The sequence below is a fragment of the Cervus canadensis genome, chromosome 10 (assembly GCF_019320065.1).
Source record: "Cervus canadensis isolate Bull #8, Minnesota chromosome 10, ASM1932006v1, whole genome shotgun sequence".
Classification (NCBI taxonomy): domain Eukaryota; kingdom Metazoa; phylum Chordata; class Mammalia; order Artiodactyla; family Cervidae; genus Cervus; species Cervus canadensis.
In genome coordinates this window covers 71,419,741-71,445,148 of record NC_057395.1, presented here as the reverse complement: position 1 = coordinate 71,445,148, position 25,408 = coordinate 71,419,741, and the positions used below count along the sequence as shown (strand labels likewise).

Genomic DNA, 25,408 nt, shown 5'->3' with positions numbered 1-25,408 from the left:
CAGTTCAGTTCAATTCAGTCACTCAGTCATGTCCGACTCTTTGCGACCCCATGAATCGCAGCATGCCAGGCCTCCCTGTCCATCACCAACTCCCAGAGTTTACTCAAACTCATGTCCATCGAGTCGGTGATGTCATCCAGCCATCTCCTCCTCTGTCGTCCCCTTCTCCTCCTGCCCCCAATCCCTCCCAGCATTAGGGTCTTTTCCAATGAGTCAACTCTTTACCTTTGGCCAATTATCTGGCTTCTTTTTTCATACCTGCTCTGCCCTAGGACCCACACTAACATGCGTGTGCAACTTTTTTTCCAAGATGGATTCCAGCCCAGAGGCCTCTGGGGGATAGGGAGAAGGGGCTTTGGCATTGAGTAAGCCCCGGGAGTTGGTGATGGACAGGGAAGCCTGGTGTGCTGCAGTCTACAGGGTTGCAAAGAGTCAGACATGACTGAGCGACTGAACTGAACTGAACTATGGAGTGGTGCCCCCTCCTTTCTGACCCCCAAGGAGTCTTCCTGCACATGTGCAGCATCTCCCTTGCCCCCAGGAGGGGACATATGTGACCTCTTTATCTTTTTCTCAAACAGAGTTTAGCCCCTCTCTGTCCCTACCATAGCTATTATCCTCAAATGTCCACAGGAAACAAAGCCTGGTTATTTATCCTGTTTCTATTTCGAAGTGCAAACAGGAGGCTTATTATAAATGCCTAACCTGGAGCCCACCTACCTCCTGTCTCAGGAAATGCAAACAGGAGACTAGTTTGTCTGGCCTAAACCCCATCTATCTCCTGCCTCACCCTCTCCCCCACCTCTGCCACCTAGATGAAGCACATTTAACCGTTTAGGGTCAGAAACACTGAGATGGGTAGGGTCCCACATGGGAGGACTAATGCTTGCAGGTCAGAAAGTGAAAAAACTTCAGCTGCTGGCTAGACCCAATGTTCCTTACTGAACATAAACAAGTGCTCACAGAATATAAGCAAATATCAGACAAGGTAACTCTGTATTTGGAGCAAGACATAGACAAGGAAGGCCACTTTGGAACCACAAATATGACTCAACATTCTCCTCCTCTAACAGGAGTGGGTCCTGCTTTTCTTTCACAGGCAACTCCGGCCTGGCTTGAATTCTTTCTTCTGGATAAAAATTATTAAGATACCTAGTTACTGAATTGTCCTTGCTTCTTAACTGTGTCCAATCCAAAAATGTTCCTCGCTTCCTTAAGCCCCTCCTTAGAGGAAACCAACACAAACCCAAATTCTATAATAAGCTCTTCCCAACTTCCTCTTATTAAGATACCTTGTGGCTTCTCTTAATGCATTCTCCCTTCAAACAAGAATTCTCTAAGCAAGAATCCTGGAGTGGGTTGCCATTCCTTTTTCCAGGGGATCTTCCCAACCTAGAGGTTGAACCCTGGTCTCCTGCATGGCAAGCTGATTGTTGACCATCTGAGTCACCAGGGAAGCCCTGAAGCAAGCTAGTAACTCTAATCCTTTCTGACTGTGGGTATGTTCCTGGTAGAATCTGATCATGGGCTTTATCACAGTCTTAGCTTTTTTCTGCCCAATCCAATGATGTCCAGACAGACAGAAGCAAGGATTTTAAGGGCTACCTAGAAGGTTCTGTGGTCCTGAAACAATCTCACTTGGGAAGTTCGTTTGCGGTTCAGAAAGAGAAAGAGGCTGAGGCAGGAATTAGGAAAGCTTGAGTAATTCTTCTTCCTCTGCCATCAACCCTTTCTGTGACTTTAGGCAAATCATTTCGAGTCTTTTTCCATTTTTTGTACAAGAAAAGATTAGAATATATGTCTAAGACTTCTTCCAACCTGAATATTTTAGGATTCAAACCCTACAGGTTCTTATACTCACAGGTAAAATTTTCCCTACACTAGTTATTTGTATAACACTGCCATCATTGTCATATCTACATACCACTGATTCTGTTCAGTTTGTAAGTTGTTTTTCCAATTTTTTTCTTTCAATGAACTCAACTTATACTTAAATTTGCAAAGGAAAATTTACACTATTACTTGCTGGGAAATCAAGTATTGCTTGGTAGAAGTGGAAGAATTTCTACAAACACACACATACACACACCCTAAAACAATGCTATGTAACTGTAGATGTGATTTACCTTTTTATTTTCTTTTGTGATTTACCTTTTGATAAGATTTTAAAAATGAAGCCTTCACCGTGTTTAAAAAAGGGAGACATGCAAATGTCAGAAAAATGTTAAATACATCCTAGTCACCAACATACTTTCTCTTTAGTTTGAAACAAGACCCTCTCACTTTCCCTTTCAGTTCAGTTCAGTTCAGTCACTCAGTCATGTGACTGTGACCCCATGGACTGCAGCATGTCAAGCCTCCCTGTCCATCACCAACTCCTGGAGTTTACTCAAACTCATGTCCATTGAGTGGGTGATGCGATCCAACCATCTCATCCTCTGTTGTCCCCTTCTCCTCCCGCCTTCAATCTTTCCCAGCATCAGGGTCTTTTCCAATGAGTCAGTTCTTCGCATCAGGTGGCCAAAGTATTGGAGTTTCAATTTCAGCATCAGTCCTTCCAATGAATATTCAGGACTGATTTCCTTTAAGATGGACTGGTTGGATCTCCTTGCAGTCCAGGGGCTCTCAAGAGTCTTCTCCAACACCACAGTTCAAAAGCATCAATTCTTTGGCACTCAGCTTTCTTTATGGTCCAACTCTCACATCCATACATGACTACTGAAAAAACCATAGCTTTGACTAGATGGACCTTTGTTGGCAAAGCAATGTCTCTGCTTTTTAATATGCTGTCTAGATTGGTCATAACTTTTCTTCCTTCTTTTCTTTTGCCTTTCAGTGTAACTTAATGTCCTGTTTGGGGATTCCTTGGTGGCTCAGATGGTAAAGAATCTGCCTGCAGTGCTAGAGACCCGGGTTCCATCCCTAGGTCAGGGAAGACATTTACATAAAAGTGAATCCTTAGATCCTTTCATTCACCCCAAATGATTTATAAATGCCACATTTTAGGAAACAGTGCCCATCTTTTCTGCTTAATTTGGGATTATCCTTCTGTTCTTAGACTAAAGATAAATTCCTCAGGTTAGCTATCAAGTCTTTCCATGATTGCTCCCTAATTACCTCCTCCTTACATAGTATTAGTTGCTCAGTCATGTCCGACTTTTTGTGACCCCATGGACTGTAGCCCACCAGGCTCCTCTATCCATGGGATTCTCTAGACAAAAATACTGGAGTGGGTTTCCATTTCCTCCTCCAGGGGACCTTCCCAACTGTACATAAAGGAGACTTCATTAATGTGCATTAGAGGATACCCCAGGTTAACCTGTTATAGAAAACTGTCTCTTGAGTCTTTGAATTCTATACCGATTCTACAGCTCTGGTGGTCGGTCCATTGTTTGCTTCTTTCTTTAGGTTTTAAGGTGAATGACCCGGGGCTATTTGTTTCCATTAACCTGACTGCGAATCTAAAGGCACAGTTGAAATGTCTATTTTTTCTTGCTAGCCTCAGAAGAGACTGCTTCACATCAACTCTATGATTCTCATTCTTTTCAGCTTACAATACAACTAACTTATTATTTTTGGCAACCTATGTCTTTTAATAAAGCACTGCTGAAAAATTAAATAGAAGAAAGTTCAGCTGCCACATAGGCTATGCAAATGATTTGCTGGTGGTGATTTTTAAGCTTGACGCATTAAATAAACTTTTATTGAGAGAATATGCCCTCATACTACTTTTTCATAATAGTCACAACATGTCATAGTGTATTTCTGTCCTTTGTCAGTCTCTTCTTAACTTGGTCATACATTCTCGTGCACTCCTGTACCCCAGATCTTGATAGAGCGCGCGCGACGGAATGCAAACGCGGTGAAGGAACGCAACCAGCTCGCCTTCTGCACCCGCCCCTACCAGTGGAGCCCCGCCTTCTCCCCGAACCCCCAGGGCTGGTGGGCGGGGCCACGCGGTGACGCAGGCCGCACGTTTCCGGCCCGAGAAACCGTCGCGTTTCTGGGGTGACGCCTCAGCCGGCAGTTAACCGCCGTGCTCGGAACCCTGGTATCGGCCACTTCCATCACCCGCGTCACCATGGGGGCCGTGCTGGGTGTCTTCTCCCTCGCCAGCTGGGTGAGTTCGGGGTCTGGTGTCTCTGTTGGTCTTATGGCTTGGGGGCGGGGGTGGGGGGGGTCGGCGATAGGGCTCCCCAAGCCGTGAGTCCCGAACGGGCCTGGGCCCCGGAGGCCCGGGGGTTGGGGGTCCGGCCCTGGGCTGCAGAGGGTATATATATCCCGGGAGGTCTAGGGTGAAATCCGCGATGCGCTGCGGTCGGATGCGGCGGTTCTCCTGCGTTTGCTGAGGAACGTAAGAGGCCAGGTCTCCATTGTTTACAATCTGATTGCCCCGCCCCCGCCAGCCTTCCGGCTCTGGACTCCTCTGGAGCTGGTGGGGGACAACCCGGGTCTGGGCTACCTGGGGCGGGGTCTCTGGTTCATTTCCAAGCGCCTTCTTAGGGTGGCGTCATTTATTTGGGCGGTGGGGGCAGGGGGTGTGTGTGGATAATATATTTATCCCATTGCACAGGATTTGCCAAAGCTACAGAGTATGTGGCAGAGGTGAGATTTTTAACCAAGGCTTGGATGCGATTCTGGCTCAAGGGAAGAAGGCTTTGTGGATTATTATTCAGAATTGGAAGTCATGGCCTGAACATTTTGGGGCCTCGTACAAGTCATTTCTTTCTGGCTTCCCTTGAAGATGAGGACCATCATCCCAGCATTCCTCACCTCCAGAGCTGTTTTGAGGATGAAGTGAATAAATGGGTTGAATCACTTTGTAAATTGTAAACGTCATATGTGTAAAAGGAAAATTATGGTATCTATGGAAGAGAATATGCTGAGTTCAGTCATACATTCGCTTCAGAGGGGCATGATTCCTTGACATCATTTCCTTGTTTCCTAATTCCCCGACTGACTTAATTGGCCAAGGAGTCAATCTCAGCTCATTCCACTACCCTATCTTAGGGACAGACTATACTTCCATTCTTTAAGATTGTTGAACATAAAGCAAAAGAGCTGTTGGTCACTTAAGGGCCTAGATGACAGTGGCTTTCCAGTTTTTTGACCTTGCCAAAAATAAGAAATCTTACATGATTTATTTAATACAGCTGTTTAGATACAAGTTTCATGAAATAATTCTTTGCCCTCTGCTGCACTTTTTTCTGTCACAGTAAAAAAAAATCCTGGCCAGTTGAATTTTACAGTGTTTACAAATAAGTATTTTGCAAATACTTACAGTACATTTACAAAATTGCAGCATTTACAAAATAAGATTTAGGGGAAAATAGTTAGAAGGTCATTAATTAGGGAGTAAATTGATAATTTGAAACCTGAAACACATGGTGGATTTGATGTAAAGCCAAGATTTGAGTTGATGCTATCAAAGCATTTCTACCTATAAATCACTTTTATATTTTATTGATTTTTTTTTGTTCAGTGGGAACAGCAAGTAATTCAGTGTATCAGGGAATGGAGTGAGTGAGGGGAAGAATAAAAAAAAAAAAAAGGTAAAGGGAGCCAAATCATGTAGATACCCTTTGATCAATCTAAGGACTTTGGCTTTTACTCGTAGGTGATTATGGGGATCCATTAGAGAAAAGAAGAATGATGTGAACTGACCAGAGTTTTAACAGGATTGCTGTGTGGAGAATATTTAGATGGTAGAATAGAAAGGATAAAGCTGTGTAGGGGAGGAAAAACTTTTATTCCATTCTCTGTGGGTTAGTGGTTGGGGCCTGCGAATTAAACTAAGACAAGACAAATCAGCAAGAAAAAAAAGTTTGTACTTGTGCAACCCACATACATGCAGGAGTTCTCAGGGATGAATAACTCGAAAGAGTGGTTAGAATATAGGACTTATTATATGCCTTTCTTAATGGGTGGAGGTGTGCAGGAAAGGGCTTCCCTGGGATAAATAAAGAGGTTTCTTCAGGAAAGGTGAATGGGTTTTTAGGAGAACAAACAGGAGATAAGAAAGTATGTGATAGTACTTGTTTATGTGAGTGCAGAGGTCTTTTTATCTTCTTCAAGGCAATAAAACTCCCTTGAAGGGAGAATTTATGGCAGTTGCTTCCTTCAATCAGATGAGAAATGCTCTGAGAGGGCATTTTTTTCCCTGTGTCTTTTGAATCTCACATGTCTTCATCTTAAACAAGTTTTATACTACCTCAGAGTTCTGAATAGCAGCAGGTTGCTATAGCAGCAAGAGAGGAGCTATTGCATTTAATCCAGGTGAGAGATGATAGTGGTGACTGGACCAGTGTGATAACTGAGGATGCTATGAAAGTAGCTAGATTCCGGATACATTTTGAGGTTAGAGCTGATGTGCTGATAAATGGAATGAGAGTTTTGGGAAAAGAAGGCATCAAGGATGACTGCAAGGTGTTTTACCCAGGCAACAGGAAGAGTGTGCCTGGGTCCTTGGACTCTTTAATCAATAAAAATTAGTAAGAGGCCAGACGAGAATTTCAGGCAAGCAGGAGGAAGAAAAAACAAGCAACAGGTGCCCTTGCTTGCTCCCAAGGGGTGGAGGAGCTGGTTCCTTAAATGGGATGTGGGTAGGGACGGATCAGTGGGTTGAGTAAGAGATGTGGCTGAAGTGGTCTGCTCGCCGCCCCCCCACCCCCCCGCCCCGGGCCTTGGTGCTGTCACATGCAGGGACCGTGCACAATACCCAGCTCAAAAGTAGCGGTTGCTTTGTGGCCCTGTTGTATCTTATTGTTCATGCAGACAGGTATTTTTCGTCCCTTACAGTTTCTTTGTATTCTGCTGCTCAAGGGTTGGTCCAGGTGCAAGCACTCTGGGAACGGGTCCCCAGGTTCCGGCTTATCTCAAACAGAGTTATTTACGGAGACAGGTGTGGAGCCTTATACCAAGATCACAGATGCAGAGCTCCACACCAAGGTCATCTCTGGAACTGTCTGAGCCCCATAGCAACTGTTGCCATGAACCCCCCTGATCTATAAACCAGCCTGCTCCCTCACCCCATATTAGGTACAAATACCCACCCTAATACTCTCTAGCACCCTAACCAGTCACCTAATGCCACCCTTCCAGCGGGATTTTTTTTGTCTTGAGGCTATAAAAGTGAAAAGTGATAGTGTTCAGTTGTGTCCAATTCTCTGAGACCCCATGGACTGTAGCCTGCCAGGCTTCTCTGTGCATGGAGTTCTCCAGGCAAAATTACTGGAATGGGTACCATTCCCTTCTCCAGGGGATCTTCCCGACCCAGGGATCAAACCCGGGTCTCCTGCTAACTCACGAAGGGGTCGGCTCTCCCTGGAACGGCCCGCTCTTCTACCAGTTGGCTGTCCCTGGTCTCCCTGTAGGACGTTGGCCCTCTGTGCTAACAGCCAGTCTCCCGCTCCAGTAAACTCTCTTCTCTCATTCTGTCTCATGTCTGGAAATTCTTTTCCAACCTGCACACAGATCATGAAAATAGGGGAGTGACGTGACATATAATAAGACACGTTTGTTCCGCTGTTTGAGTACCTATTGTGTAAAAGTGCAAAAGATAGAATGCTTAGGTGGTCACCCCCACACCCTCAGGTACAGACAGTTATAAACAAGTAAGTAGGTGTACTGGTTTGCCAGGGCTGGATAACAGAAGACCATAAAGTGGATGACTTAAATAACAGAAATCGATTGGCTCGTAGTTTGGAAGCTAGAAGTCTGAGATTAAGGTATCAGCCGGGTTAGTTCCTTCTGAAACTCTGTTCCAGGCTTCTTCCCTAGTTCCTGGTGGTTTGGTAAGCAGTCTTTGGTGTTCCTTGGTTTATAGATCTCTGCCTTCATCTTCGCATGATGTTCTCCCTGTGATGCACAACTGTGTCCAGATCTCTTCTTCATATGACACCAGTAATGTTTGATTAGGAGCCCACTCTTCTCCAGTAAGACATCATTTTACCAAATTACATCTGTAGTGACCCTGTTTCCAAATCAGGTCACATTCTGAGGTACTGGGGATTAGGACATAAATGTGTGAATTTTGGAGGACATAATTCAACCGATAGCAAACAGTGGGCACTTATCATTAGTTTATTTAATTGGCTAGAGGAAAAACAGCTAAAGGAGTTAGAAGCATTTGAGTGTGGACAAAATAAACCGGAAGCAATTAGTGTTATTGTTTTTAGCTGTAAAATGTCTGTATCTCTGTCTGTGACCAGACACAGACTTCTGTTATGGTCTTTTGACCCAGATTATAGTTAAGAATTGAGGCGAGCGGGGCCGGCAGCCCTCGGGCCCTCCCCCAACCCGTGAAAGCGCGGGCTGCCCCAAGGGGGCGGCTTGGCCGCCGCCAGTTTGGTAGGTTAGTGAGGGAGCGAGGAGAAAAGCAAACGGCCGTCTCAGACTCTCCAGTCTCAGAGCGTGCCTGCTTCCCAGCTGGGGGCTTTGGAGAATCTCGAGGCCGTCTTGTAAGCTGTGAGTAGAAGGAATCCCTTTCCCCCGACCCGGAGCGCTGAGTCCTGGCGACTACTTCCGGTCCGCAGCTGCGGGCTGACCGAAGGCGTTTGGCCCGGGGGTATTTAAACTGGCCAAAGGCAACTTCAGACCTATATAATGTAACAGAAAAGGTCAGGAAACATTAACCAATAGAAGCGTGGAGCATATTAAGCAAGATGAACCTCTCAGGAAGCAGTTGTGGAAGTCCTAGTTCTGCAGATGTATCTAATGATTTCAAGGATCTTTGGACAAAACTGAAGGAGTATCATGATAAGGAAGTACAAGGTTTACAAGTGAAAGTAACCAAACTGAAAAAGGAACGAATTTTAGATGCACAAAGACTAGAAGAATTCTTCACCAAAAATCAACAGCTGAGAGAGCAACAGAAAGTCCTTCATGAAACCATTAAAGTGTTAGAAGATCGATTAAGAGCAGGATTGTGTGATCGCTGTGCAGTAACTGAAGAACATATGCGGAAGAAGCAACAAGAGTTTGAAAATATTCGGCAGCAGAATCTTAAACTTATCACAGAGCTTATGAATGAAAAGAACACTCTACAGGAAGAAAATAAAAAGCTTTCTGAACAGCAGCAGCAGAAAATTGAGAATGATCAGCCACATAAAGCAACTGATCTTGAATCCGAGGAAGATGTTATTCCAGATTCACCAATAACAACCTTTTCATTTTCTGGCACTAATCGGCTACGAAGAAAGGAGAACCTCCGCGTCCGATATGTAGAGCAAACACATGCTAAACTGGAGCAGTCTGGCTGTGCACATGAATTGAGAAAAGTACCAAAGTCTTCAGCTCATCGACAACATAAGCCTAATAAGGAAAGTGAAATTCTAGTGGCTGACACTTGTGATCAGAGTCAAGCTCCAGTGGCTAAACCACATGGAAAAAGCAGTTATCCTCCTGACAGTTTAGCTACAGTAGTCTGCTGAAACACTTGGACTTTGTGTTCAAGAAGAATCTGAATCTCGAGGCCCTCGGAGCCCTGTTGATGATGAACTCTACCGCTGTCTGGAAGGGGATCACAAAAAACAAGGTTTTGAGGAATGTAGAAGAAATAGTGAAGATAATTTAAGGTTTTCAGATTCAAAGACTCCTCTTCAAGAAGAATTGACTAATCGGGTATCATCTCCTGTATTTGGAGCTACCTCTAACGTGAAAAGTAGTTTAGGTTTGAATACAAGTTTGTCCCCTTCTCTTTTAGAGACTGGGAAAAAAACCCATCTGAAAACAGTGCCCCTCAGCAACACTTGTGCTTCTGGACTAGAGAAACCTAGGTCAAAATCTGAAGACGGAGCCCTTATCACACATCATCTTCTTGGGACTGAAGTAAACAAGATCCCTAATCAGTCATCTTCTAATAAGCAGATGCTTATAAATAAAAATACAAGTGAACCCCTAAGTGAGCAGGATAGTATTGATCACATTAAAGATACTGATAAAGATAAACATGTGGTACCCCTGAAGTCACTGGGAGGCAGAACCAAGAGGAAGAAAATTGAGGAAGAAAGTGAAGATGAAGTAATCTGTCCCCAAGCCTCCTTTGATAAAGAAAATGCTTTTCCTTTTCCACTGGATAGTCATTCTTCCATGAATGGAGACTATGTGATGGATAAACCTCTGGATCTGTCTGATCGATTTTCAGCTATCCAACGTCAAGAGAAGAGCCAAGGAAGTGAGAACTCTAAAATCAGATTTAGGCAAGTGACTCTCTATGAGGCTCTGAAGCCCGTTCCAAGGGACTCTTCCTCAAGCTGCAAGGCCTTGAGCAGGAGCTGTGAGCTAACCAAAGACTCCCCAGAAGAGCCCTGTTTACAGGAGTCCCTTTTCCAGTCCTTGAGTAAATCTCCAGATAATAAAACACTGTTACAAATAAAGGAAGAAAACCCAGTATTTAAAATCCCTCTTCGTCCACGTGAAAGTTTGAAGACAGAGAATCTTTTTAATGACACAAAGGGTGCTGGTTCTCATGAGCCTATAAAGATAAAAACCAGATCCATCCGTGGAGCATGTGAAGTTGCATCAGTTCTTCAGTTAAATCCATGTAGAATTGCTAAAACAAAACCTCTACAAAACAACCAAGATGTATCCTTTGAAAATATCCAGTGGAGTATAGATCCAGGAGCAGACCTTTCTCAGTATAAAACGGATGTTACTGTAGATGATACAAAGGATGGCAGTCAGTCAAGACTAGCAGGAGAGACAGTGGGCATGGACTGTACGTTGGTTAGTGAAACCATGCTCTTAAAACTGAAGAAGCAAGAGCAGAAGGGAGAAGAGAGTCCAAATGGAGAAAGAAAGATGAATGATAGCTTGGAAGACATGTTTGATCGGACGACACATGAAGAATATAAGTCCTGTTTGGCAGAGAGCTTCCCCCAGGTAGCAGATGAAGAGAAGGAATTGTCAACTACTACAAAAAAAACAAACACTCCTGGTGATAAACAAGATAAAGTCAAACAGAAAGCATTTGTGGAGCCATATTTTAAAGGTGATGATAGAGAGACTGAATTACAAAATTTTCCTCATATTGAGGTTGTTCGGAAGAAAGAAGAGAGAAGAAAATTACTTGGACACACATGTAAGGAATGTGAAATTTATTATGCAGATTTTCCAGCAGAAGAAAGAGAAAAGAAGTTGGCTTCCTGCTCAAGACACCGATTTCGCTACATTCCACCCAACACACCAGAGAATTTCTGGAAAGTTGGTTTTCCTTCTACTCAGACTTGTATGGAAAGAGGTTACATTAAAGAAGACCTTGATCCTTGTCCTCGTCCAAAAAGACGGCAGCCTTACAATGCAATGTTTTCTCCAAAAGGCAAAGAGCAGAAGACATCAATGTTGAAGCAAAAACAGAAGAGAGGACAATTTTCTTTTTAGTTATTTATAGTTAAAGTTGGTGTTAAACGTTGATTTTTTTTGATCTTCTGTAAACTGGTTTATAAATCATTTTTCTATTGAAAGTGTTTTTAAATGGCATTTACTCATCACACAGACAACTATTTAAAAATGTGGATAAGTTTATGTTGTATTTTCTTGTTTTTGCACCTTGTAAATAACGAGGTGCTTTTATTTTGCACTCTAAATTAAGAGTTGTATATTACTTTATTTGGTAATACCTAATTACAATTTTGAAAATACAATAGCTATAGTCTGAAAAAAAAAAATAAAGAATTGAAGGCTCAGGCTGGGTGGTCAATTCCCCATGGCTGTTTTGATTATGGATATTACTGGTCATCGTGATACATGGAGCCCCTTCTATGAAAGGCATTATGCTAGGTGCTATATACTGCTGACATTATCTCATAAAAGATTGTTACTGGGGCCATACGGTAAACCAGAATCCCCCAGTGTCTGCATCTGCTGTTTCTGCTGATGATTCTGAATTAGCCTATCCTTGTAATGTGACTTGGTAACGTCACCTGTCAAAGCAATTCAAGTGGTTTCCTAATCAGTCATATAGAAGAATGACTCAAAGTGTGTCCTCTCATCTGGAATGCTTGTTAGGAGAGTTTAGCTGACCGAAGAACCAGGTGACTCTTTTTTTAAGTGAGGGGAAGTTCACATAACATAAGATTAACTATTTTAAAGTGTATAATTGTGTCATTTAGTACATTCACATGTTGTGCTGTCATAACATATGTCTGGTTCCAGAACATTTTCATCACCCCAAAGAGAAACTCAGTATCCACTTAGCAGTCACCTCTCCTCCTTGCTCCCTCCAGCCTCTGGAAACCACTGCTCTGCTTTCTGTTGCTAGATTGACCTGTTCTGGGTATTTCACATGAATGAAATCACACAGTATGTGACCTTTTGTGTTTGGCTTCTTTCACTTGGCATGTTTTCTAGGTTCATCCATGTTGTACCAGCCATCAGTACTTCATTTTTATGGCTAAATAATATTCCACCCTTTGTGGGTGTACTGTATTTTATTTATCCATTCATCAGTTGATGGACACTTCGGTTGTTTCTGCCTTTCAACAATTGTAGCTGGTGCTGTTTTGAACATTCATGTCCAAGTTTTGTTTGAATACTTGCTTCAGTTCTTTTGGGTATATGTGTGAGTTGGAGTTACTGGGTCATATGATAATTCTATGTTTAACTTTGAGGAATCTCTGGGTTACTCTTAAATAAAGCCAGAAGTCTTTTTGCTTTCATTATTTGTAAGGGTTTCTGTGTAATGTTGCCTTATGCTGTAATATTAGATTTGATAGCTAGAATTCTCAGAAGTCAGCAGGTGGAGTTAGGGTTCTGTTTTTCTCAGTATTAAGATTCATTGTTTTTAAATAAAATATGCTGTCTGTGGGAACATAACCAACACTTATTGGGCCTTTACTGTGTTTTAAGTACTGTGTTGAGTGCTCATTTAATATAGCAGTGTCTGAAGAAGGAAGATTCTGTTACAGATGGATAAATAAGCTTACATTTTGTAACTTGCTGAGGTACAATGGTAGAAATAATACTGACTCCAGAACTCATGCCTTTAACCTCTTCCTCCCAGCTCTGATTCTCAGATACGGCTCTCAGAGCCTGGTGGGCCTTGCCTTCTGTCCTGGATGTCAGGAAGGAGGCCGCTGAAGGCCGTCTCACATGGGGACACCGGGCTCGTTACAGGTCCCGTGCCTTTGTGGTGGTGCGTCATGTTTGCTGTGCAGTTGCTGTCCCAACAGTAAGAACTCCACCTTGACTCGCCTCGTCTATGCTTTCATCCTCTTCCTGGGCACCATTGTATGTTGTATCATGTTTCATGAGGGGATGGAGACTCAGCTGAAGAAGGTAAGTAGAAGTAACAGTAGCCTTATTAATGTAGTGGTTTTAATTATATTTTGCAAAAATTCTAGTTGTAATTGGTACTTATTTCTTCAGTGTTGTGAAACTCAATCAAGTTCAGTGGATTGGCTGGGATCGTAAATTTCAGTTCTAGTCAAGACAGAATAGGAAGGTATTAGTCTTTTTCCAAAGTAAAGGTAGTATCAGAAGCAACATCTTTAGTTTAACAACTTTGGAAAAGATACTAAAAGACTGGCCCTAAAGCTCTACCTTTTAAATAAAGTATATTTAATTTTAAACATTTAATCTAGACTAGCCCTCATTTGCAGACAGGGGCCAAAAAGAGAGCACTTGACTTTTATTTTCAAAATGCAACTTGTTCATATTGTTTGGTGACAAGACTGTAAGTGAATTGAAAGCCAAAGCAAAAAGTCCAAGAGGAGGGTCTTGCGGTTGTTGAAGTGGCCAGTTTTATAAATCCAGACTTTTCTATGGTGGAATCAAATCTCTCTTTAAATGTGGATATTTCCATAGTATTAAAATGTTTTTTTTCCAGATACCTGGATTCTGTGATGAAGGACTTAGTACCAGGATTACTGATATTATTGATAAAGATTGTGATGTGCTGGTTCGTTATAAAGCTGTGTATCGAATCAACTTCGCCTTGGCTGTCTTCTTCTTTGCCTTCTCTCTGCTCATGTTAAATGTGAAAACAAGTAAAGATCCCAGAGCAGCGATACACAATGGGTACGTAGGAATTATTTATTGTTAACTTGTCATGGTGTTGTATCTTTGCCTTAAGCAGTTAATGTTGCAATTTTGATGAAAGCAGTAAAGTATATAAATCAGTGGCCCAGATACACTTCTCATCTATTATACATGGGAAGTTGTTTCAAGGTCATTTTCAGTTGGAGCCCTGCAGTATAGTGGAGGTAGAGTGGACAACGAGAATCTTTTTTTTTTTTTTTTGTATTATTTATTTAGTATTTTTAAAAAATATTTTTGCTTCAGGTTCCTAGATTTCTCTGCATACCTGTGAAACTGTTCAAGCATTGTACTAGGCACTTCACACACACAAACACACATTTTTTTTCTTTCTATTTTTAAAAGATAAACATATACCTGATATATTTAGACAGGATGCGGCTGCTGCTACTGCTGCTAAGTCACTTCAGTTGTGCCCGACTGCGCGGCCCCATAGACGGCAGCCCACCAGGCTCCCCCGTCCCTGGGATTCTCCAGGCAAGAACACTGGAGTGGGTTGCCATTTCCTTCTCCAATGCATGGAAGTGAAAAGTGAAAATGTAGTCGTTCAGTCGTGTCCGACTCTTTGCGACCCCATGGACTGTAGCCTACTAGGCTCCTCCGTCCATGGGATTTTCCAGGCAAGAGTACTGGAGTGGTATGCCATTGCCTTCTCCGTTAGACAGGATACAGAAAGATAAATAGTGAATATATTTGGGCCACTGATTCACATATTCTGTTGCTTCCCATTCCTCATCCCCAGTTCCTCTTGTACATGTATTTCAGAGAGGTTAAATAAATTGCCTGAGATCTCTCAGCTAGAGAGGGTTGCCACTAGGATTGAAAGTCAAATCCGTTTAGCTTCAGAGTTGCTTTCTTTCCACGCTGCTATGCAAAGCAGTGTTTAAAGGTTGACTGAAAGCCAGATTTGGTCCTGTGATGAGCTGTGTGATTGTGGGCAAGGGATTTATGTCCACTTGCCTGATGTGCTGCTTGCCATACTGAGATGCTGAGATTTGCAGCAGAGACGGGAAGACACATCTTGTGTCCGCCTCCCTGAAGGCCAGAGGCTGTAGATACTTACGGGATAAAGAAGCAGGGTAGTCTGAGGTGTGGGAGTGGAAGGTAAGGAACAGGTGCTGTAATCAGTGTTCTGCACAGGTCTTTATCTGAATTACAGGCTTCTTAACAGGATACTTAACATAATCAGGGGGTGGAGTTTTTGGCACTCTGAATTCATTGAACCACCTGGGCAGGCCCTGTTGTAGGGTCAGTAGTCCCAACCAGTCTTAACCAGCTTGAACTGGACAAAAACTAACTCCTGGTTTCTGAAAAACAGCTTAAGTTCCCGTTGCTGTAGCAACCCATACATCAGAGGCAAGTATCTATAGGGATGGTTAAAGAGTCTTGGGAAATATTATCTAGGCTGTAGGTTGAAAGGTATGAAATTTGAAAAAAATTTAGACAAGCCTTGTGAAGGTAAGGCCACAAGCGGAGGAGTTCTTTAACGAGCTGTTAAAACAGGGAAACTCTAAGGTAATGTGTTTCTTTCTTATAAATGTGAATGATTTGGTCTCTGTGCTAATGTTAGTCCTCAAATCGTGTGAAATACTGAGTGAAGTAGCTTCATGTCAGATGAAGAAACAAGCCCAATCATGTTGGAAGTGGCTAGTAAGACTTTATTTTTGCATTTCAGAAGTTCATTTTCTCAGTGAAAGGGAAAAATTAGCAGTTCATAAATGTACTTTTATATTTTAATAGATTTTGGTTCTTCAAAATTGCTGCCATTGTTGGTATCATGGTTGGATCTTTCTATATCCCTGGAGGCCACTTCAACACAGGTATGGTTCGCTATAACGGGGGTTAATTATAATGTGTACACACTCTACAGATGACTGCATTCATTACTGATTTTGCAGAACTGATAATTAAATGAGATGGTGTCCAATTATCATGACTTGATACTAATATTAAGATATTAATTGACTGATGAAAGCCAGGAGGCATTCAGCCTACTTCTCAGCTATTCTGAAACCAGATGTTAATTGTTTGCCAATATTTTAGGTTTCCCTTCTCACTTGGCAATACGAAGTTAATCGGCCTTGTGAACATAAGGATTTGTAACCATGTACTCCACTATCCCCGTTTTAACCTGCTTCCTTATTGTGGCATCACATGACATTTGTAGATTTCCACTGTGATTTATATCCCTATGAGTAAAGGAAAGGGCTTATATCTTTTCCAGTTGGAATGTCAGACCATGGGCTCCCCTTAGCACAAGCTAGAATAGATTTTAAAAGGCCTGAAGCCCAACACAACACTTACCACAGAATGCCTTTGAGTTTGGAATTGGAATAATCTTGCTGTACTGCTTGAGACAGAATATGTCGCCTTCTCTTACTTGAAACCTTTTTAGTGTGTGGGACAGTAACATTGTGATACGTTGCTCCTGTGGTCAAGAATAACGCTGTGGTCTGGTTTGCAGCCTGGTTTGCTGTTGGCATGGTTGGGGCTGCCTTCTTCATCCTCATCCAGCTGGTGCTGCTGGTGGACTTCGCTCACTCCTGGAGCGAGTCGTGGGTGAACCGAATGGAAGAAGGGAATCCAAGATGCTGGTATGCTGGTAGGTGTCGGGCCTCTGGGAGAGCCGTACTGCGTTCTCCTGTGTTAAACTGGGTGAGGATTGACCCTCGTTAGTTTAAAAGTCTGTCGCAGCTGTGAGCATTCACGTTCCTTTTCTTTTTTCTAGCTTTACTGTCTGTCACAAGCTTGTTTTATATCCTGTCAATCATCTTTGCCGGCTTGCTGTACAAATACTACACCACACCAGACGGCTGCACGGAAAACAAGTTCTTCATCAGTTTTAATCTGATCCTTTGCGTGGTGATTTCTGTTTTGTCAATCCATCCAAAAATTCAGGTATGGTTATGATTTCTGCTTCTTCCTCCTATGAGAGATTTTTAATTAATGCTAAACTTGAAACCTAGGTAACCTTTTATATGAATTTATGTCCAAGTTTATCTACTTAAACATTTTTCTACTTTAGCATGATAAAGTCTTCATAATTATATCTTAATCATAAAATGTGCCGTTGAATGTCAGTATTATAATTCAATGAATAATTTCCCTATTTAAGGGGAAGAAAAGAACTATGTAACTTGAGAATTTATTGTCCTTATAAAATTGTTTATATCACAAGAATGATTCTTAGAAATCTTTAGCAGAGATATTTTAGGGGAATTAAACTAGAAAAATAATTGATTTTAATATTTAAAACATAACTCATGCTCCTGAGTTTGCTCATTTAAATACCATATTTTAAAAATTAATGGATTTTTAGATATGAAATATGAAAAAAAATCACCTCTCCTTTTAAAAGTGAGAAAACTGAAGGTCCAGAGAGTTGATGGGTTACCTAGCTAGTTAAGGGCAAAGCTTAGCTTTGATTTCACTATACCAGGGAACTAGTGGTAAATCCAAGCCTTTGTATGATACACAGGAATTTCCAAGGTTATGAAATGCCTGAGAATTGGTGGTACATGCCTCCTCTTTCTTGGTTATTTTTCAAGCTAACTTAAACTGAAAGGTTACTTGTCATCTTTCAGCTGTCAAGCAGAATCAGCAGGTCTCAATGACAGCTCAGTGGGTCCCAGGAAGTACACTTTGTTTTAGAAATTCGGCCATTGCAATTCCTATGGCGTGGTTTTCTTTTCGATTGCATAGGAACACCAGCCTCGTTCCGGCCTCCTGCAGTCTTCTCTCATCACCCTCTACACCATGTACCTCACGTGGTCAGCCATGTCCAATGAACCTGGTAAGGAAATTTTAATAGCGCATTCACTTGATGGAAAGAAGGTAAGAAATGGGAGTTCTCTGGCAGTGCAGTGGTTCGGGCTCAGCTTTCACTGCTGTGGGTGTAGGCGTGATCCCTGGTTGGGAAACTTAAGATCCCAGAAGATGTGCCATCCACACCAGGAGTAAAAAAAGCACGAAATTGCTCCTTTGGTGGGTGCCAGAACTGAACTGGAGCAAATGTCAGACAAACAGGTGAACAGACAAAAACTTCATTTAAATGTACAATGTCTTTGGTATTTACCTTTCAAGTTTTATTCTCCATGTCTGCACCTAGCTGCTCAGAGCTGACAGCCTAAAGGACCACCTAGAGGACCTTTGTATAGTCCAGGCTTTGCCCTGGACTAAATCCGATTAGTTAAGAGCTAAACAAGGCAGCGTTGTTTTGGCCCTTTGTAGAATTATGTTAATTGAATTTATGTTGGTGGTACAGGCTTCAGAAGAAATAGCTGCGGGAAATCTCGTTTTGTAAGTCTTATGGGATTGTTTCTCAATAGGGTATCCTGTGGACTAGTTTTCAAGGAAAATCATTACTGCAGACCATCCAATGACGACTCAAACTTATTTTTATTGTATTCCTATGTAACTGCAGAAACAGGACTAGGGATAAACTCCTTGTGCTTTTTTTAAAAAAAATAACCAGGCCAAATTTATTGACTCAAACCTTATTTTGCAAACAAATTTATCTTTTTTAAACTTTGTTTGATACTGGATTACAGTTGATTAACAATGTTGTGGTAGTTTCAGGTGTGCAGCAAAGGGATTCAGTTGTACGTTTCCCCATTTAGGCTGTTACGTAACATTGAGCAGCGTAGGTCCCTGTTGGTTATCCATTTCAAATACAACAGTGTGTACATGTCCATCCTAACCTCCCCACCACCCTTCCCCCTGGTAACTGTAAGTTCCTTCTCTAAGTCTGTGTAAACTCCTTATGCTTTAAGCACACAACTGTAGAGCCCCAAAGACTTGCTAGTTAAACTTCAAAACCAGTGAAATCAAGATTGACATTTATGAAATTGGACAAATACTCTGTTGATGTAGTTTCTTTACTCTTTCTCGAAAACCGAGTCTTTGGTTGCAACATAGATGTGTTGCTGACTGCCCAGTTGCAGGTTCTCCGAAGTATAAAACATTCTCATGTTTGAAATTGTGTTGACTGAGTGATGTGTAAACACACCCCTCAAATCTTTTTGGACCCCGATGAATTATCCCTAAAGATAAAAAGCAGTTTCTCGTTATCAGATCGTTCCTGCAACCCTGGCCTGTTGAGCATCATTACGCACATGACCTCATCCACCTTGGCTCCTGCGAATACAACTGCTCCAGCCCCTACCCCTGCTGTGCCATCACAGAGTGGGCCTTCTCTGAATAAAGAGAATTTCATTGGGCTGTTAGTCTTCGTTCTCTCCCTTTCCTATTCTAGGTAAGTTAAAAAGTCCTTGACTTGCCTCAGTTAACCCTGTAGTTTCTATAAGTTCAATAAATCCTCTTGTGAAATAATACCCCCCAGCCTTACTTAAGAGATATGTTCTCCTTTGTATAGGAAGATAAAGCCCTTCCCTGACCTGACTCTAAATTAGCTAGAATAGTGGCTCTGAAATTTGGTTGGCTTATGTTTTTTTTTTTAAAGCAATCTTTATTTTATGATCATTGTAAACAGTATAAGCAACTAGCAGAATTTTATGCACGAAATGTTCAAGTCGGTAGCTAATCCAAGACCCCAGATACAACCTATGTTAGCAGTTTGCACTCATTCTCTCACCTATTTTTATTGATATTGTCTATCTAATAGTATGTGATATCTTAGTAATTTTAAAATGTGAAATAATACAAATAGGCAAGGATATATTTATATAAACTAACAGCGTAAGTGAGGGCAGTTTAAAGTAGGAAATGAAATTGTCCTCCCTCTTAAATTCACCTCTTCTGTGGTTAAATTTTGGCACATATTATTTCAAGCTTTTTTCTTTTGTTTATATTTACTATTTATTGATCTATTTGTATCTATATTGTTATGTATATTTTTATAGTTGGATAACTTTATATCACTTGATATATAATTTAAAAAGAGAACATACTATATAATAGTATAACAGTATACTGTTCTGAAATACATATGAATTTGTCATAATTTGGACAGCTTTGCACATACAATGTGTAGTTTTACCCTTTTCTTCTTTTTTTTTAATGATTGCTTAAAATATGGGTTGGCAATCTACAGCCCTTGGGCTGACTTCCTATTTCTCTAAATAAAGTTTTATTGGCTTATAGCTGTGTTCATTTTTTTCATGCTCTCTGTGACTATTTTTGTTTATTTCCTTTGATTCTTGATCTTAAGAGGAAAGCTTTTAATCTTTTACTATTAAATACAACTTTTTCATAGAGGCCCTTTATTAATTTGAGGAAGTTTTCTATTTCTAGTTTGAGTTTTTATCATAAAGTATCAGATTTTTGCCAAAAAAATTTTTTTAATGTCTGCTGAGATGTTCATGTGGAATTTGTCCTTTATTTATATGTACTTTTTGAATTCAATCATTTAACAAACTTTTAGTGAGTATCTGCTGTGTACTAGAAATGCATAGATGACTAAGGTCATTGCCAGAAGTTCTGTGAATAGCAAGGAAGACAGAAGTGGTTAAGTGATATGGCAGAAGGAAGAGTAAGGAGCTACAGAAATTTAATGTAGCCTAGTGATGGGGTGACATCAGAGAAGCCTTCCTAGAGGACACGGCATGATGAGAGAGTTAAAGAGTGAGTAAGTTAGCTGGGCAAAGATGGGCATTGCATTCCTAGCAAAGGAGAGATCCTTCTGAAGTCCTGGAAGCAGACACCATAAGCAGAGTGTATTTTGGGAAGCCCCTCCAGGCAGTTAAAGCATCAAATTGTAACTGTTAGGAATACCGTCTCTGTCTTGTGATGGCAGGCAGCAGATCAGAACTTTAAGCAAACCCTTCAGAAGCCCTTCAGTCCCCAAAGCAGGAGCAGTTTAGAAATAACCTTCACGTGTACAGGCCCGTGACAGCACTTCATCTTCATGGCCTCCTTCTGACTTACCTTCCTGGGATCACTTTCCAGCATCCGCAATTCCAGCAATAGCCAAGTCAGTAAGCTGACGCTGTCAGGAAGTGACAGCGTGATCCTCCGTGATACGGCGGCCAGCGGTGCGAGTGATGAGGAGGATGGACGGCCTCGGCGGGCAGTGGACAACGAGCGCGAGGGGGTGCAGTACAGCTACTCCGTCTTCCACCTCATGCTCTGCTCGGCCTCGCTGTACATCATGATGACCTTGACCAACTGGTACAGGTAGGAGGCAGAGACCCGAGGGAGGACCTCTTAGCCCCTTGGGGTTGCCCGTAAAAGCTCCTGACCTCAGAATCCCCTTCTTTTACCCATATAAAGAAAGTGTGTTCAGTGCTCACACTTTTCTGAAATATTTCTGTTTTTTTCTCCTCTTGCATTTAAAATCCAGTTGGAATGCTTACAGTGAAAATCATGGGAAGCCCTTCCAAACTTGAGTAACTTGAGAGAGAAAATCATGACATAAAGCGATCTGACTTGTCTTTGTTCACCGAGTTTTCTTTGTCTAGAGATGGCCGTGTATTCTGATCAAAGGAAACATCTGGTAAAGCAGGGAAGATTCAGTAAATTCATTTCAGTCTTGAATTTTACCAGTAGGTAGAACAGCCAGATGGAGAAGGCTTTGGCACCCCATTCCAGTACTCTTGCCTGGAAAATCACATGGACGGAGGAGCCTGGTAGGCTGCAGTCCATGGGGTCGCGAAGAGTTGGACACGACCGAGTGACTTCACTTTCATTTTCATGCATTGGAGAGGGAAATGGCAACCCACTCCAGTGTTCTTGCCTGGAGAATCCCAGGGATGGGGGAGCCTGGTGGGCTGCCATTTATGGGGTCACACAGAGTCGGACACGACTGAAGTGTCTTAGCAGCAGCAGCAGCAGAATAACCAGATGTTCCTGAAGAACTTTTTGCAAGGAATGGTCAGGGTTCTTCATGCAGGCTAAAAGATAAAAGCTGTTTGAGTGGCAGAGCCCCCTGCTCATAAAAACAAAAAAATAGCAACTTTCTCAAGTCCCTTCTGGTAACTGAGTACAGAGTAGTGTCAGGCAAGTTTCAGTGGAGAATTTCTTAGCTTTTGCTGAGGCGCCGCTGTATGCTGAAATTAGGCTCCTTTACTTAACTCTCAGGGGCTTCCCAGGTGGCTCAGTGGTAAAGAATCTGCCAGCCAAGAGGAGACGTGGGTTCGATTCCTGGGTCGGGAAGATCCCCTGGAGAAGGGCATGGCAACCCACTGGAGTATTCTGGCCTGGGAAACCTCATGGACAGAGGAGCCTGACAGGCTACAGTCCCTGGGGTTGCAAAAGAGCTGGACACGACTTAGTGACTCAACAGCAGCAACCACCTAACTCTCTGCTATTTTCTCAGCCCTGATGCAAACTTTCAGAGCATGACCAGCAAGTGGCCAGCTGTGTGGGTCAAGATCAGTTCCAGCTGGGTCTGCCTCCTCCTCTACGTCTGGACCCTCGTGGCTCCGCTCGTCCTCACCAATCGAGACTTCAGCTGAAGCTCTAAGTGCCAAGGACACCACTGAAATTCATAAAGGTGTCCTTTGCTGAAAGCTCATATACTGTTTACTTTCGCTTCAACTAATATATTAAGCAAATGCTCTGCAAATAAGACTATATCCACGTTTATATCGGAGGGCAAGATGGAATAATGCTTGATGCAGGATCAGAACCTTTCATTTATATCTCTATTATGTTTATTTGTAAGGCTAGAGAGCAAAAGGAACAGATTGTGTTTTAAAGTGAACTACAGCTGTGCTGTGAAGAGAGTTCTTTATTAAGACTTGTAGGTTCCTACAACTTTGATTTAAAATGTAAGACAGAAAAATGCTGGATATTTGAGGTTGTCATTAATATATTTCTATTGCAGTATCTTTAAAGAGCAAGATAATTATAATGATGCATTTCTATGACAGTTTTCTTCTGTGAAAGTCTTTACTGTGTGATATAGGCCCTTCAGTCCTTAAACTCAGTGCTTGGGGAAAGGAGTCTGTGTGCAGGTCTTGTCCCAGAAGAGGGGTTTTTGGTATGGCTGCTGCTTCTACGTCTTGAGTTTTTTTATTTCCTTTTTATTTTTATACTACAGCATTGATGCTGCTTGATTCAAGCCTGTGGCTTTGCTAGAAATGTTAATTTCAATAAACGCTTTGTATGTTTGGTTAAACTGAAGATTCACTTGAAAAACTGGTGCAGCTTTAGTCTATGTCATTATCTTGTTATGAGTATGTAAAAATATAAATGCATGTGAATATATTATATTTGCACTATAAAGGTATTTGATTAAAATAGACTTAAGCTTTTTAAGGTCCTTTCTTTAACAGCTTTGATGAGTTAGCAGCATTCTAGGTTTTTCATTTTTTTAGACTTCTTTGGGCAGTAAGGTTTATAAAGCATCTTCTGGAATGCCCTCCTATTCCTTTTAAAATTTAAGCTCTGACCAGTGAGTAAAGTCTTGAACTCATTCAGAAATTCTACTAAATATCTTCCCTGGGCAAGACACTTGGGTAGATGAGAGATAAGGCTTGCATTCTCTGGAAGCTTCTTTGGGAGAGGTAGCACACAGGGATGTAGGATAGAGCAGTCTGCTTGTTCAGCGAAGGTTTACTGCATGTTCTGGGTCCCGTCAGGCCTGGGATACAGCCTTAAACATGACAGACACCGGCTCTGCCAACTTGGAGCTAAAGAGTTTCAAAGACGGTGAAAAGAGCTGACAGGTGATACAGCGTGTTGTAATTAGTGCTGTGATTTAGGAATTGCAGAGAACTCACAAGAGAGGTGCTGGGTGGGGAGTGTCAAGGTAGGCTTCCTGGAAAAGTGATATCTAAGCCAAGAAATGTTAGACGTTCACTAATGAGAGGAATAGGGGAGTGGAGTGGCATTGCTGAAAGATAGACTAAACTGTATGTTAAGGGTAGGGAGATTTAAAAAAAAATATCGTGTTCAGTGAAGCTTTAATGGGGAGAAGTGGTCAGGGACCAGGCCACGAAGGGCTTTGTAAACCACACTGAAGAGTTTGGACCTTGGGCAGGGGCAGCAGGGAACAGACAGTGCCATGGGCAGATGGTCTCGTCAGTCATTGCGGCTGATGTCTGGAGAAGGGATCTAGAGATGAGACCGGGGCAGTTCTTACGAGGTTTGAAACAGAGAAGTCAAGTGACGAGAGAGAGAAATGGACAGCTAAGAGCTCCTCAGTAACTAAACATTTTAACTTGGCAGTTGATCAGCTGTGGAGAGAGGTCGATTCCTGAGTGATGCTAGTTTAGCCACCTGAAATCTCCGGTGGTTCTGTTTATATGGTGAGAAAAACCAGAAGGGGAGGAACAACCTGCGCTAGAAGAAAGATGGAGGTGATCTCTGAAGATGGCTGTTTGGGTTTGGAAGCATGCTTTGTTATTTTCTGTCAGACTGATCAGTAAATATTTACTGAGCATATACTATGCTTTACGACCTTAGGCGAATGACAAGCCATCTGAGCCTCAGTGTTTCCTTTGTTTGAAAGTTTATCTTGGTACAGAAGAGAATTTAGAGAGTAAAATTACTTTGCAAAGTGCTTAACCATTATAAGCACACTGGCGGTAGCTGCTCGTCTCCACGTGGGCTAAACTGAGACTGGTCAATAGAGGTCAGAGATGGTCAGTCTAACGGAGGTGAGATTTGAGGCTTCTTAAAGAATTAGACAGGGCCTAGAGGGGACAGTCTCAGCTGAGCTGAAGGTGCGGGGTTAGGAAGCAGGGCTTGATAGGAACTGTTGGAACTGCCACCATTTAAACCAGTACTTTATGCCATGGCTCAGAGATAAAATTGCCAGGGATGTGGGAGACAGTTAAGGAAGGTATAACTTACTCTGCCGGTGTAAAGCAGTCACCCCATTTTCCTTAAAGAAGAGCCAGCCAGATTAAGACTTTTAAGGGTCCTGAACTTTAATAACATCACTGTGTACCACCCCTCCCCCACCTTATGTCACTTAAAAGCAATACTAAACTGTAAAATAAGTGTAACAGAGTCCAATAAAGTTTTTATTTTTTTCTCATGATGATAACTTCGATATTAATTTGAAATAACAAATTCTCTTTTAAAACCGAAGGGGCAGTGTCCCAACTTTACTTGGTTATATACTAAGAGCAAGTTAAAGCTGGCCTGTTGCTAGGACACCCAGTAGAATACTCAAGACTCAAGTGAATTATACATGTTGAGTGCTGAATTATACACATGCATTAAAAAAACATCAGTATTTTCAGTAAGCTCAGGATTCCACTGTAAAGGAAGAGGGTATTTTGAATCCTCAGACCTCATGGTGTCATCCCATTCTAGAAGAGTCCCCTGGTGTCTCATCGCCCCCTCTGTCCCCCACTGTTGCTCGGGCCCTGGCTCTGAGGTCAGCTGTGTGCCCTAGGAATTCATTAAAGGCAACAGTGTGGCTGCCACTTCTGCATGCTTAGAGCTGGGAGAAAGCTTGTCA

At 42.1% G+C, this 25,408-nt stretch overlaps 2 protein-coding genes across 2 annotated transcripts; both read left to right on the top strand.

The window, feature by feature from the left end:
- The first annotated feature begins 3,959 nt into the window (after positions 1-3,959).
- Positions 3,960-24,982, top strand: SERINC3 (serine incorporator 3). The gene is made up of 10 exons (XM_043478800.1): positions 3,960-4,120; positions 13,114-13,275; positions 13,826-14,016; positions 15,775-15,854; positions 16,499-16,636; positions 16,763-16,932; positions 17,737-17,827; positions 19,108-19,288; positions 20,941-21,168; positions 22,310-24,982. Exons 1-10 carry the CDS (start codon positions 4,082-4,084, stop codon positions 22,446-22,448), a joined length of 1,419 nt encoding a protein of 472 aa, XP_043334735.1. The 5' UTR covers positions 3,960-4,081; the 3' UTR covers positions 22,449-24,982.
- Positions 7,222-11,642, top strand: LOC122447985 (DNA endonuclease RBBP8-like). Its single transcript, XM_043478799.1, is given in 2 exon segments — positions 7,222-9,425; positions 9,427-11,642. Coding segments are annotated over 2 exon segments (2,715 nt in total). The 5' UTR covers positions 7,222-8,663; the 3' UTR covers positions 11,380-11,642.
- Positions 24,983-25,408: the final 426 nt, after the last annotated feature.

Excerpts from the sequence above, each read along its gene's own strand:
- SERINC3 (XM_043478800.1), top strand. The coding sequence starts at position 4,082 with ATGGGGGCCGTGCTGGGTGTCTTCTCCCTCGCCAGCTGG. Across the intron at positions 16,933-17,736 it reads CAATCCATCCAAAAATTCAG|GAACACCAGCCTCGTTCCGG; the intron begins GTATGGTTATGA and ends TCGATTGCATAG. Across the intron at positions 21,169-22,309 it reads ACCTTGACCAACTGGTACAG|CCCTGATGCAAACTTTCAGA; the intron begins GTAGGAGGCAGA and ends CTATTTTCTCAG.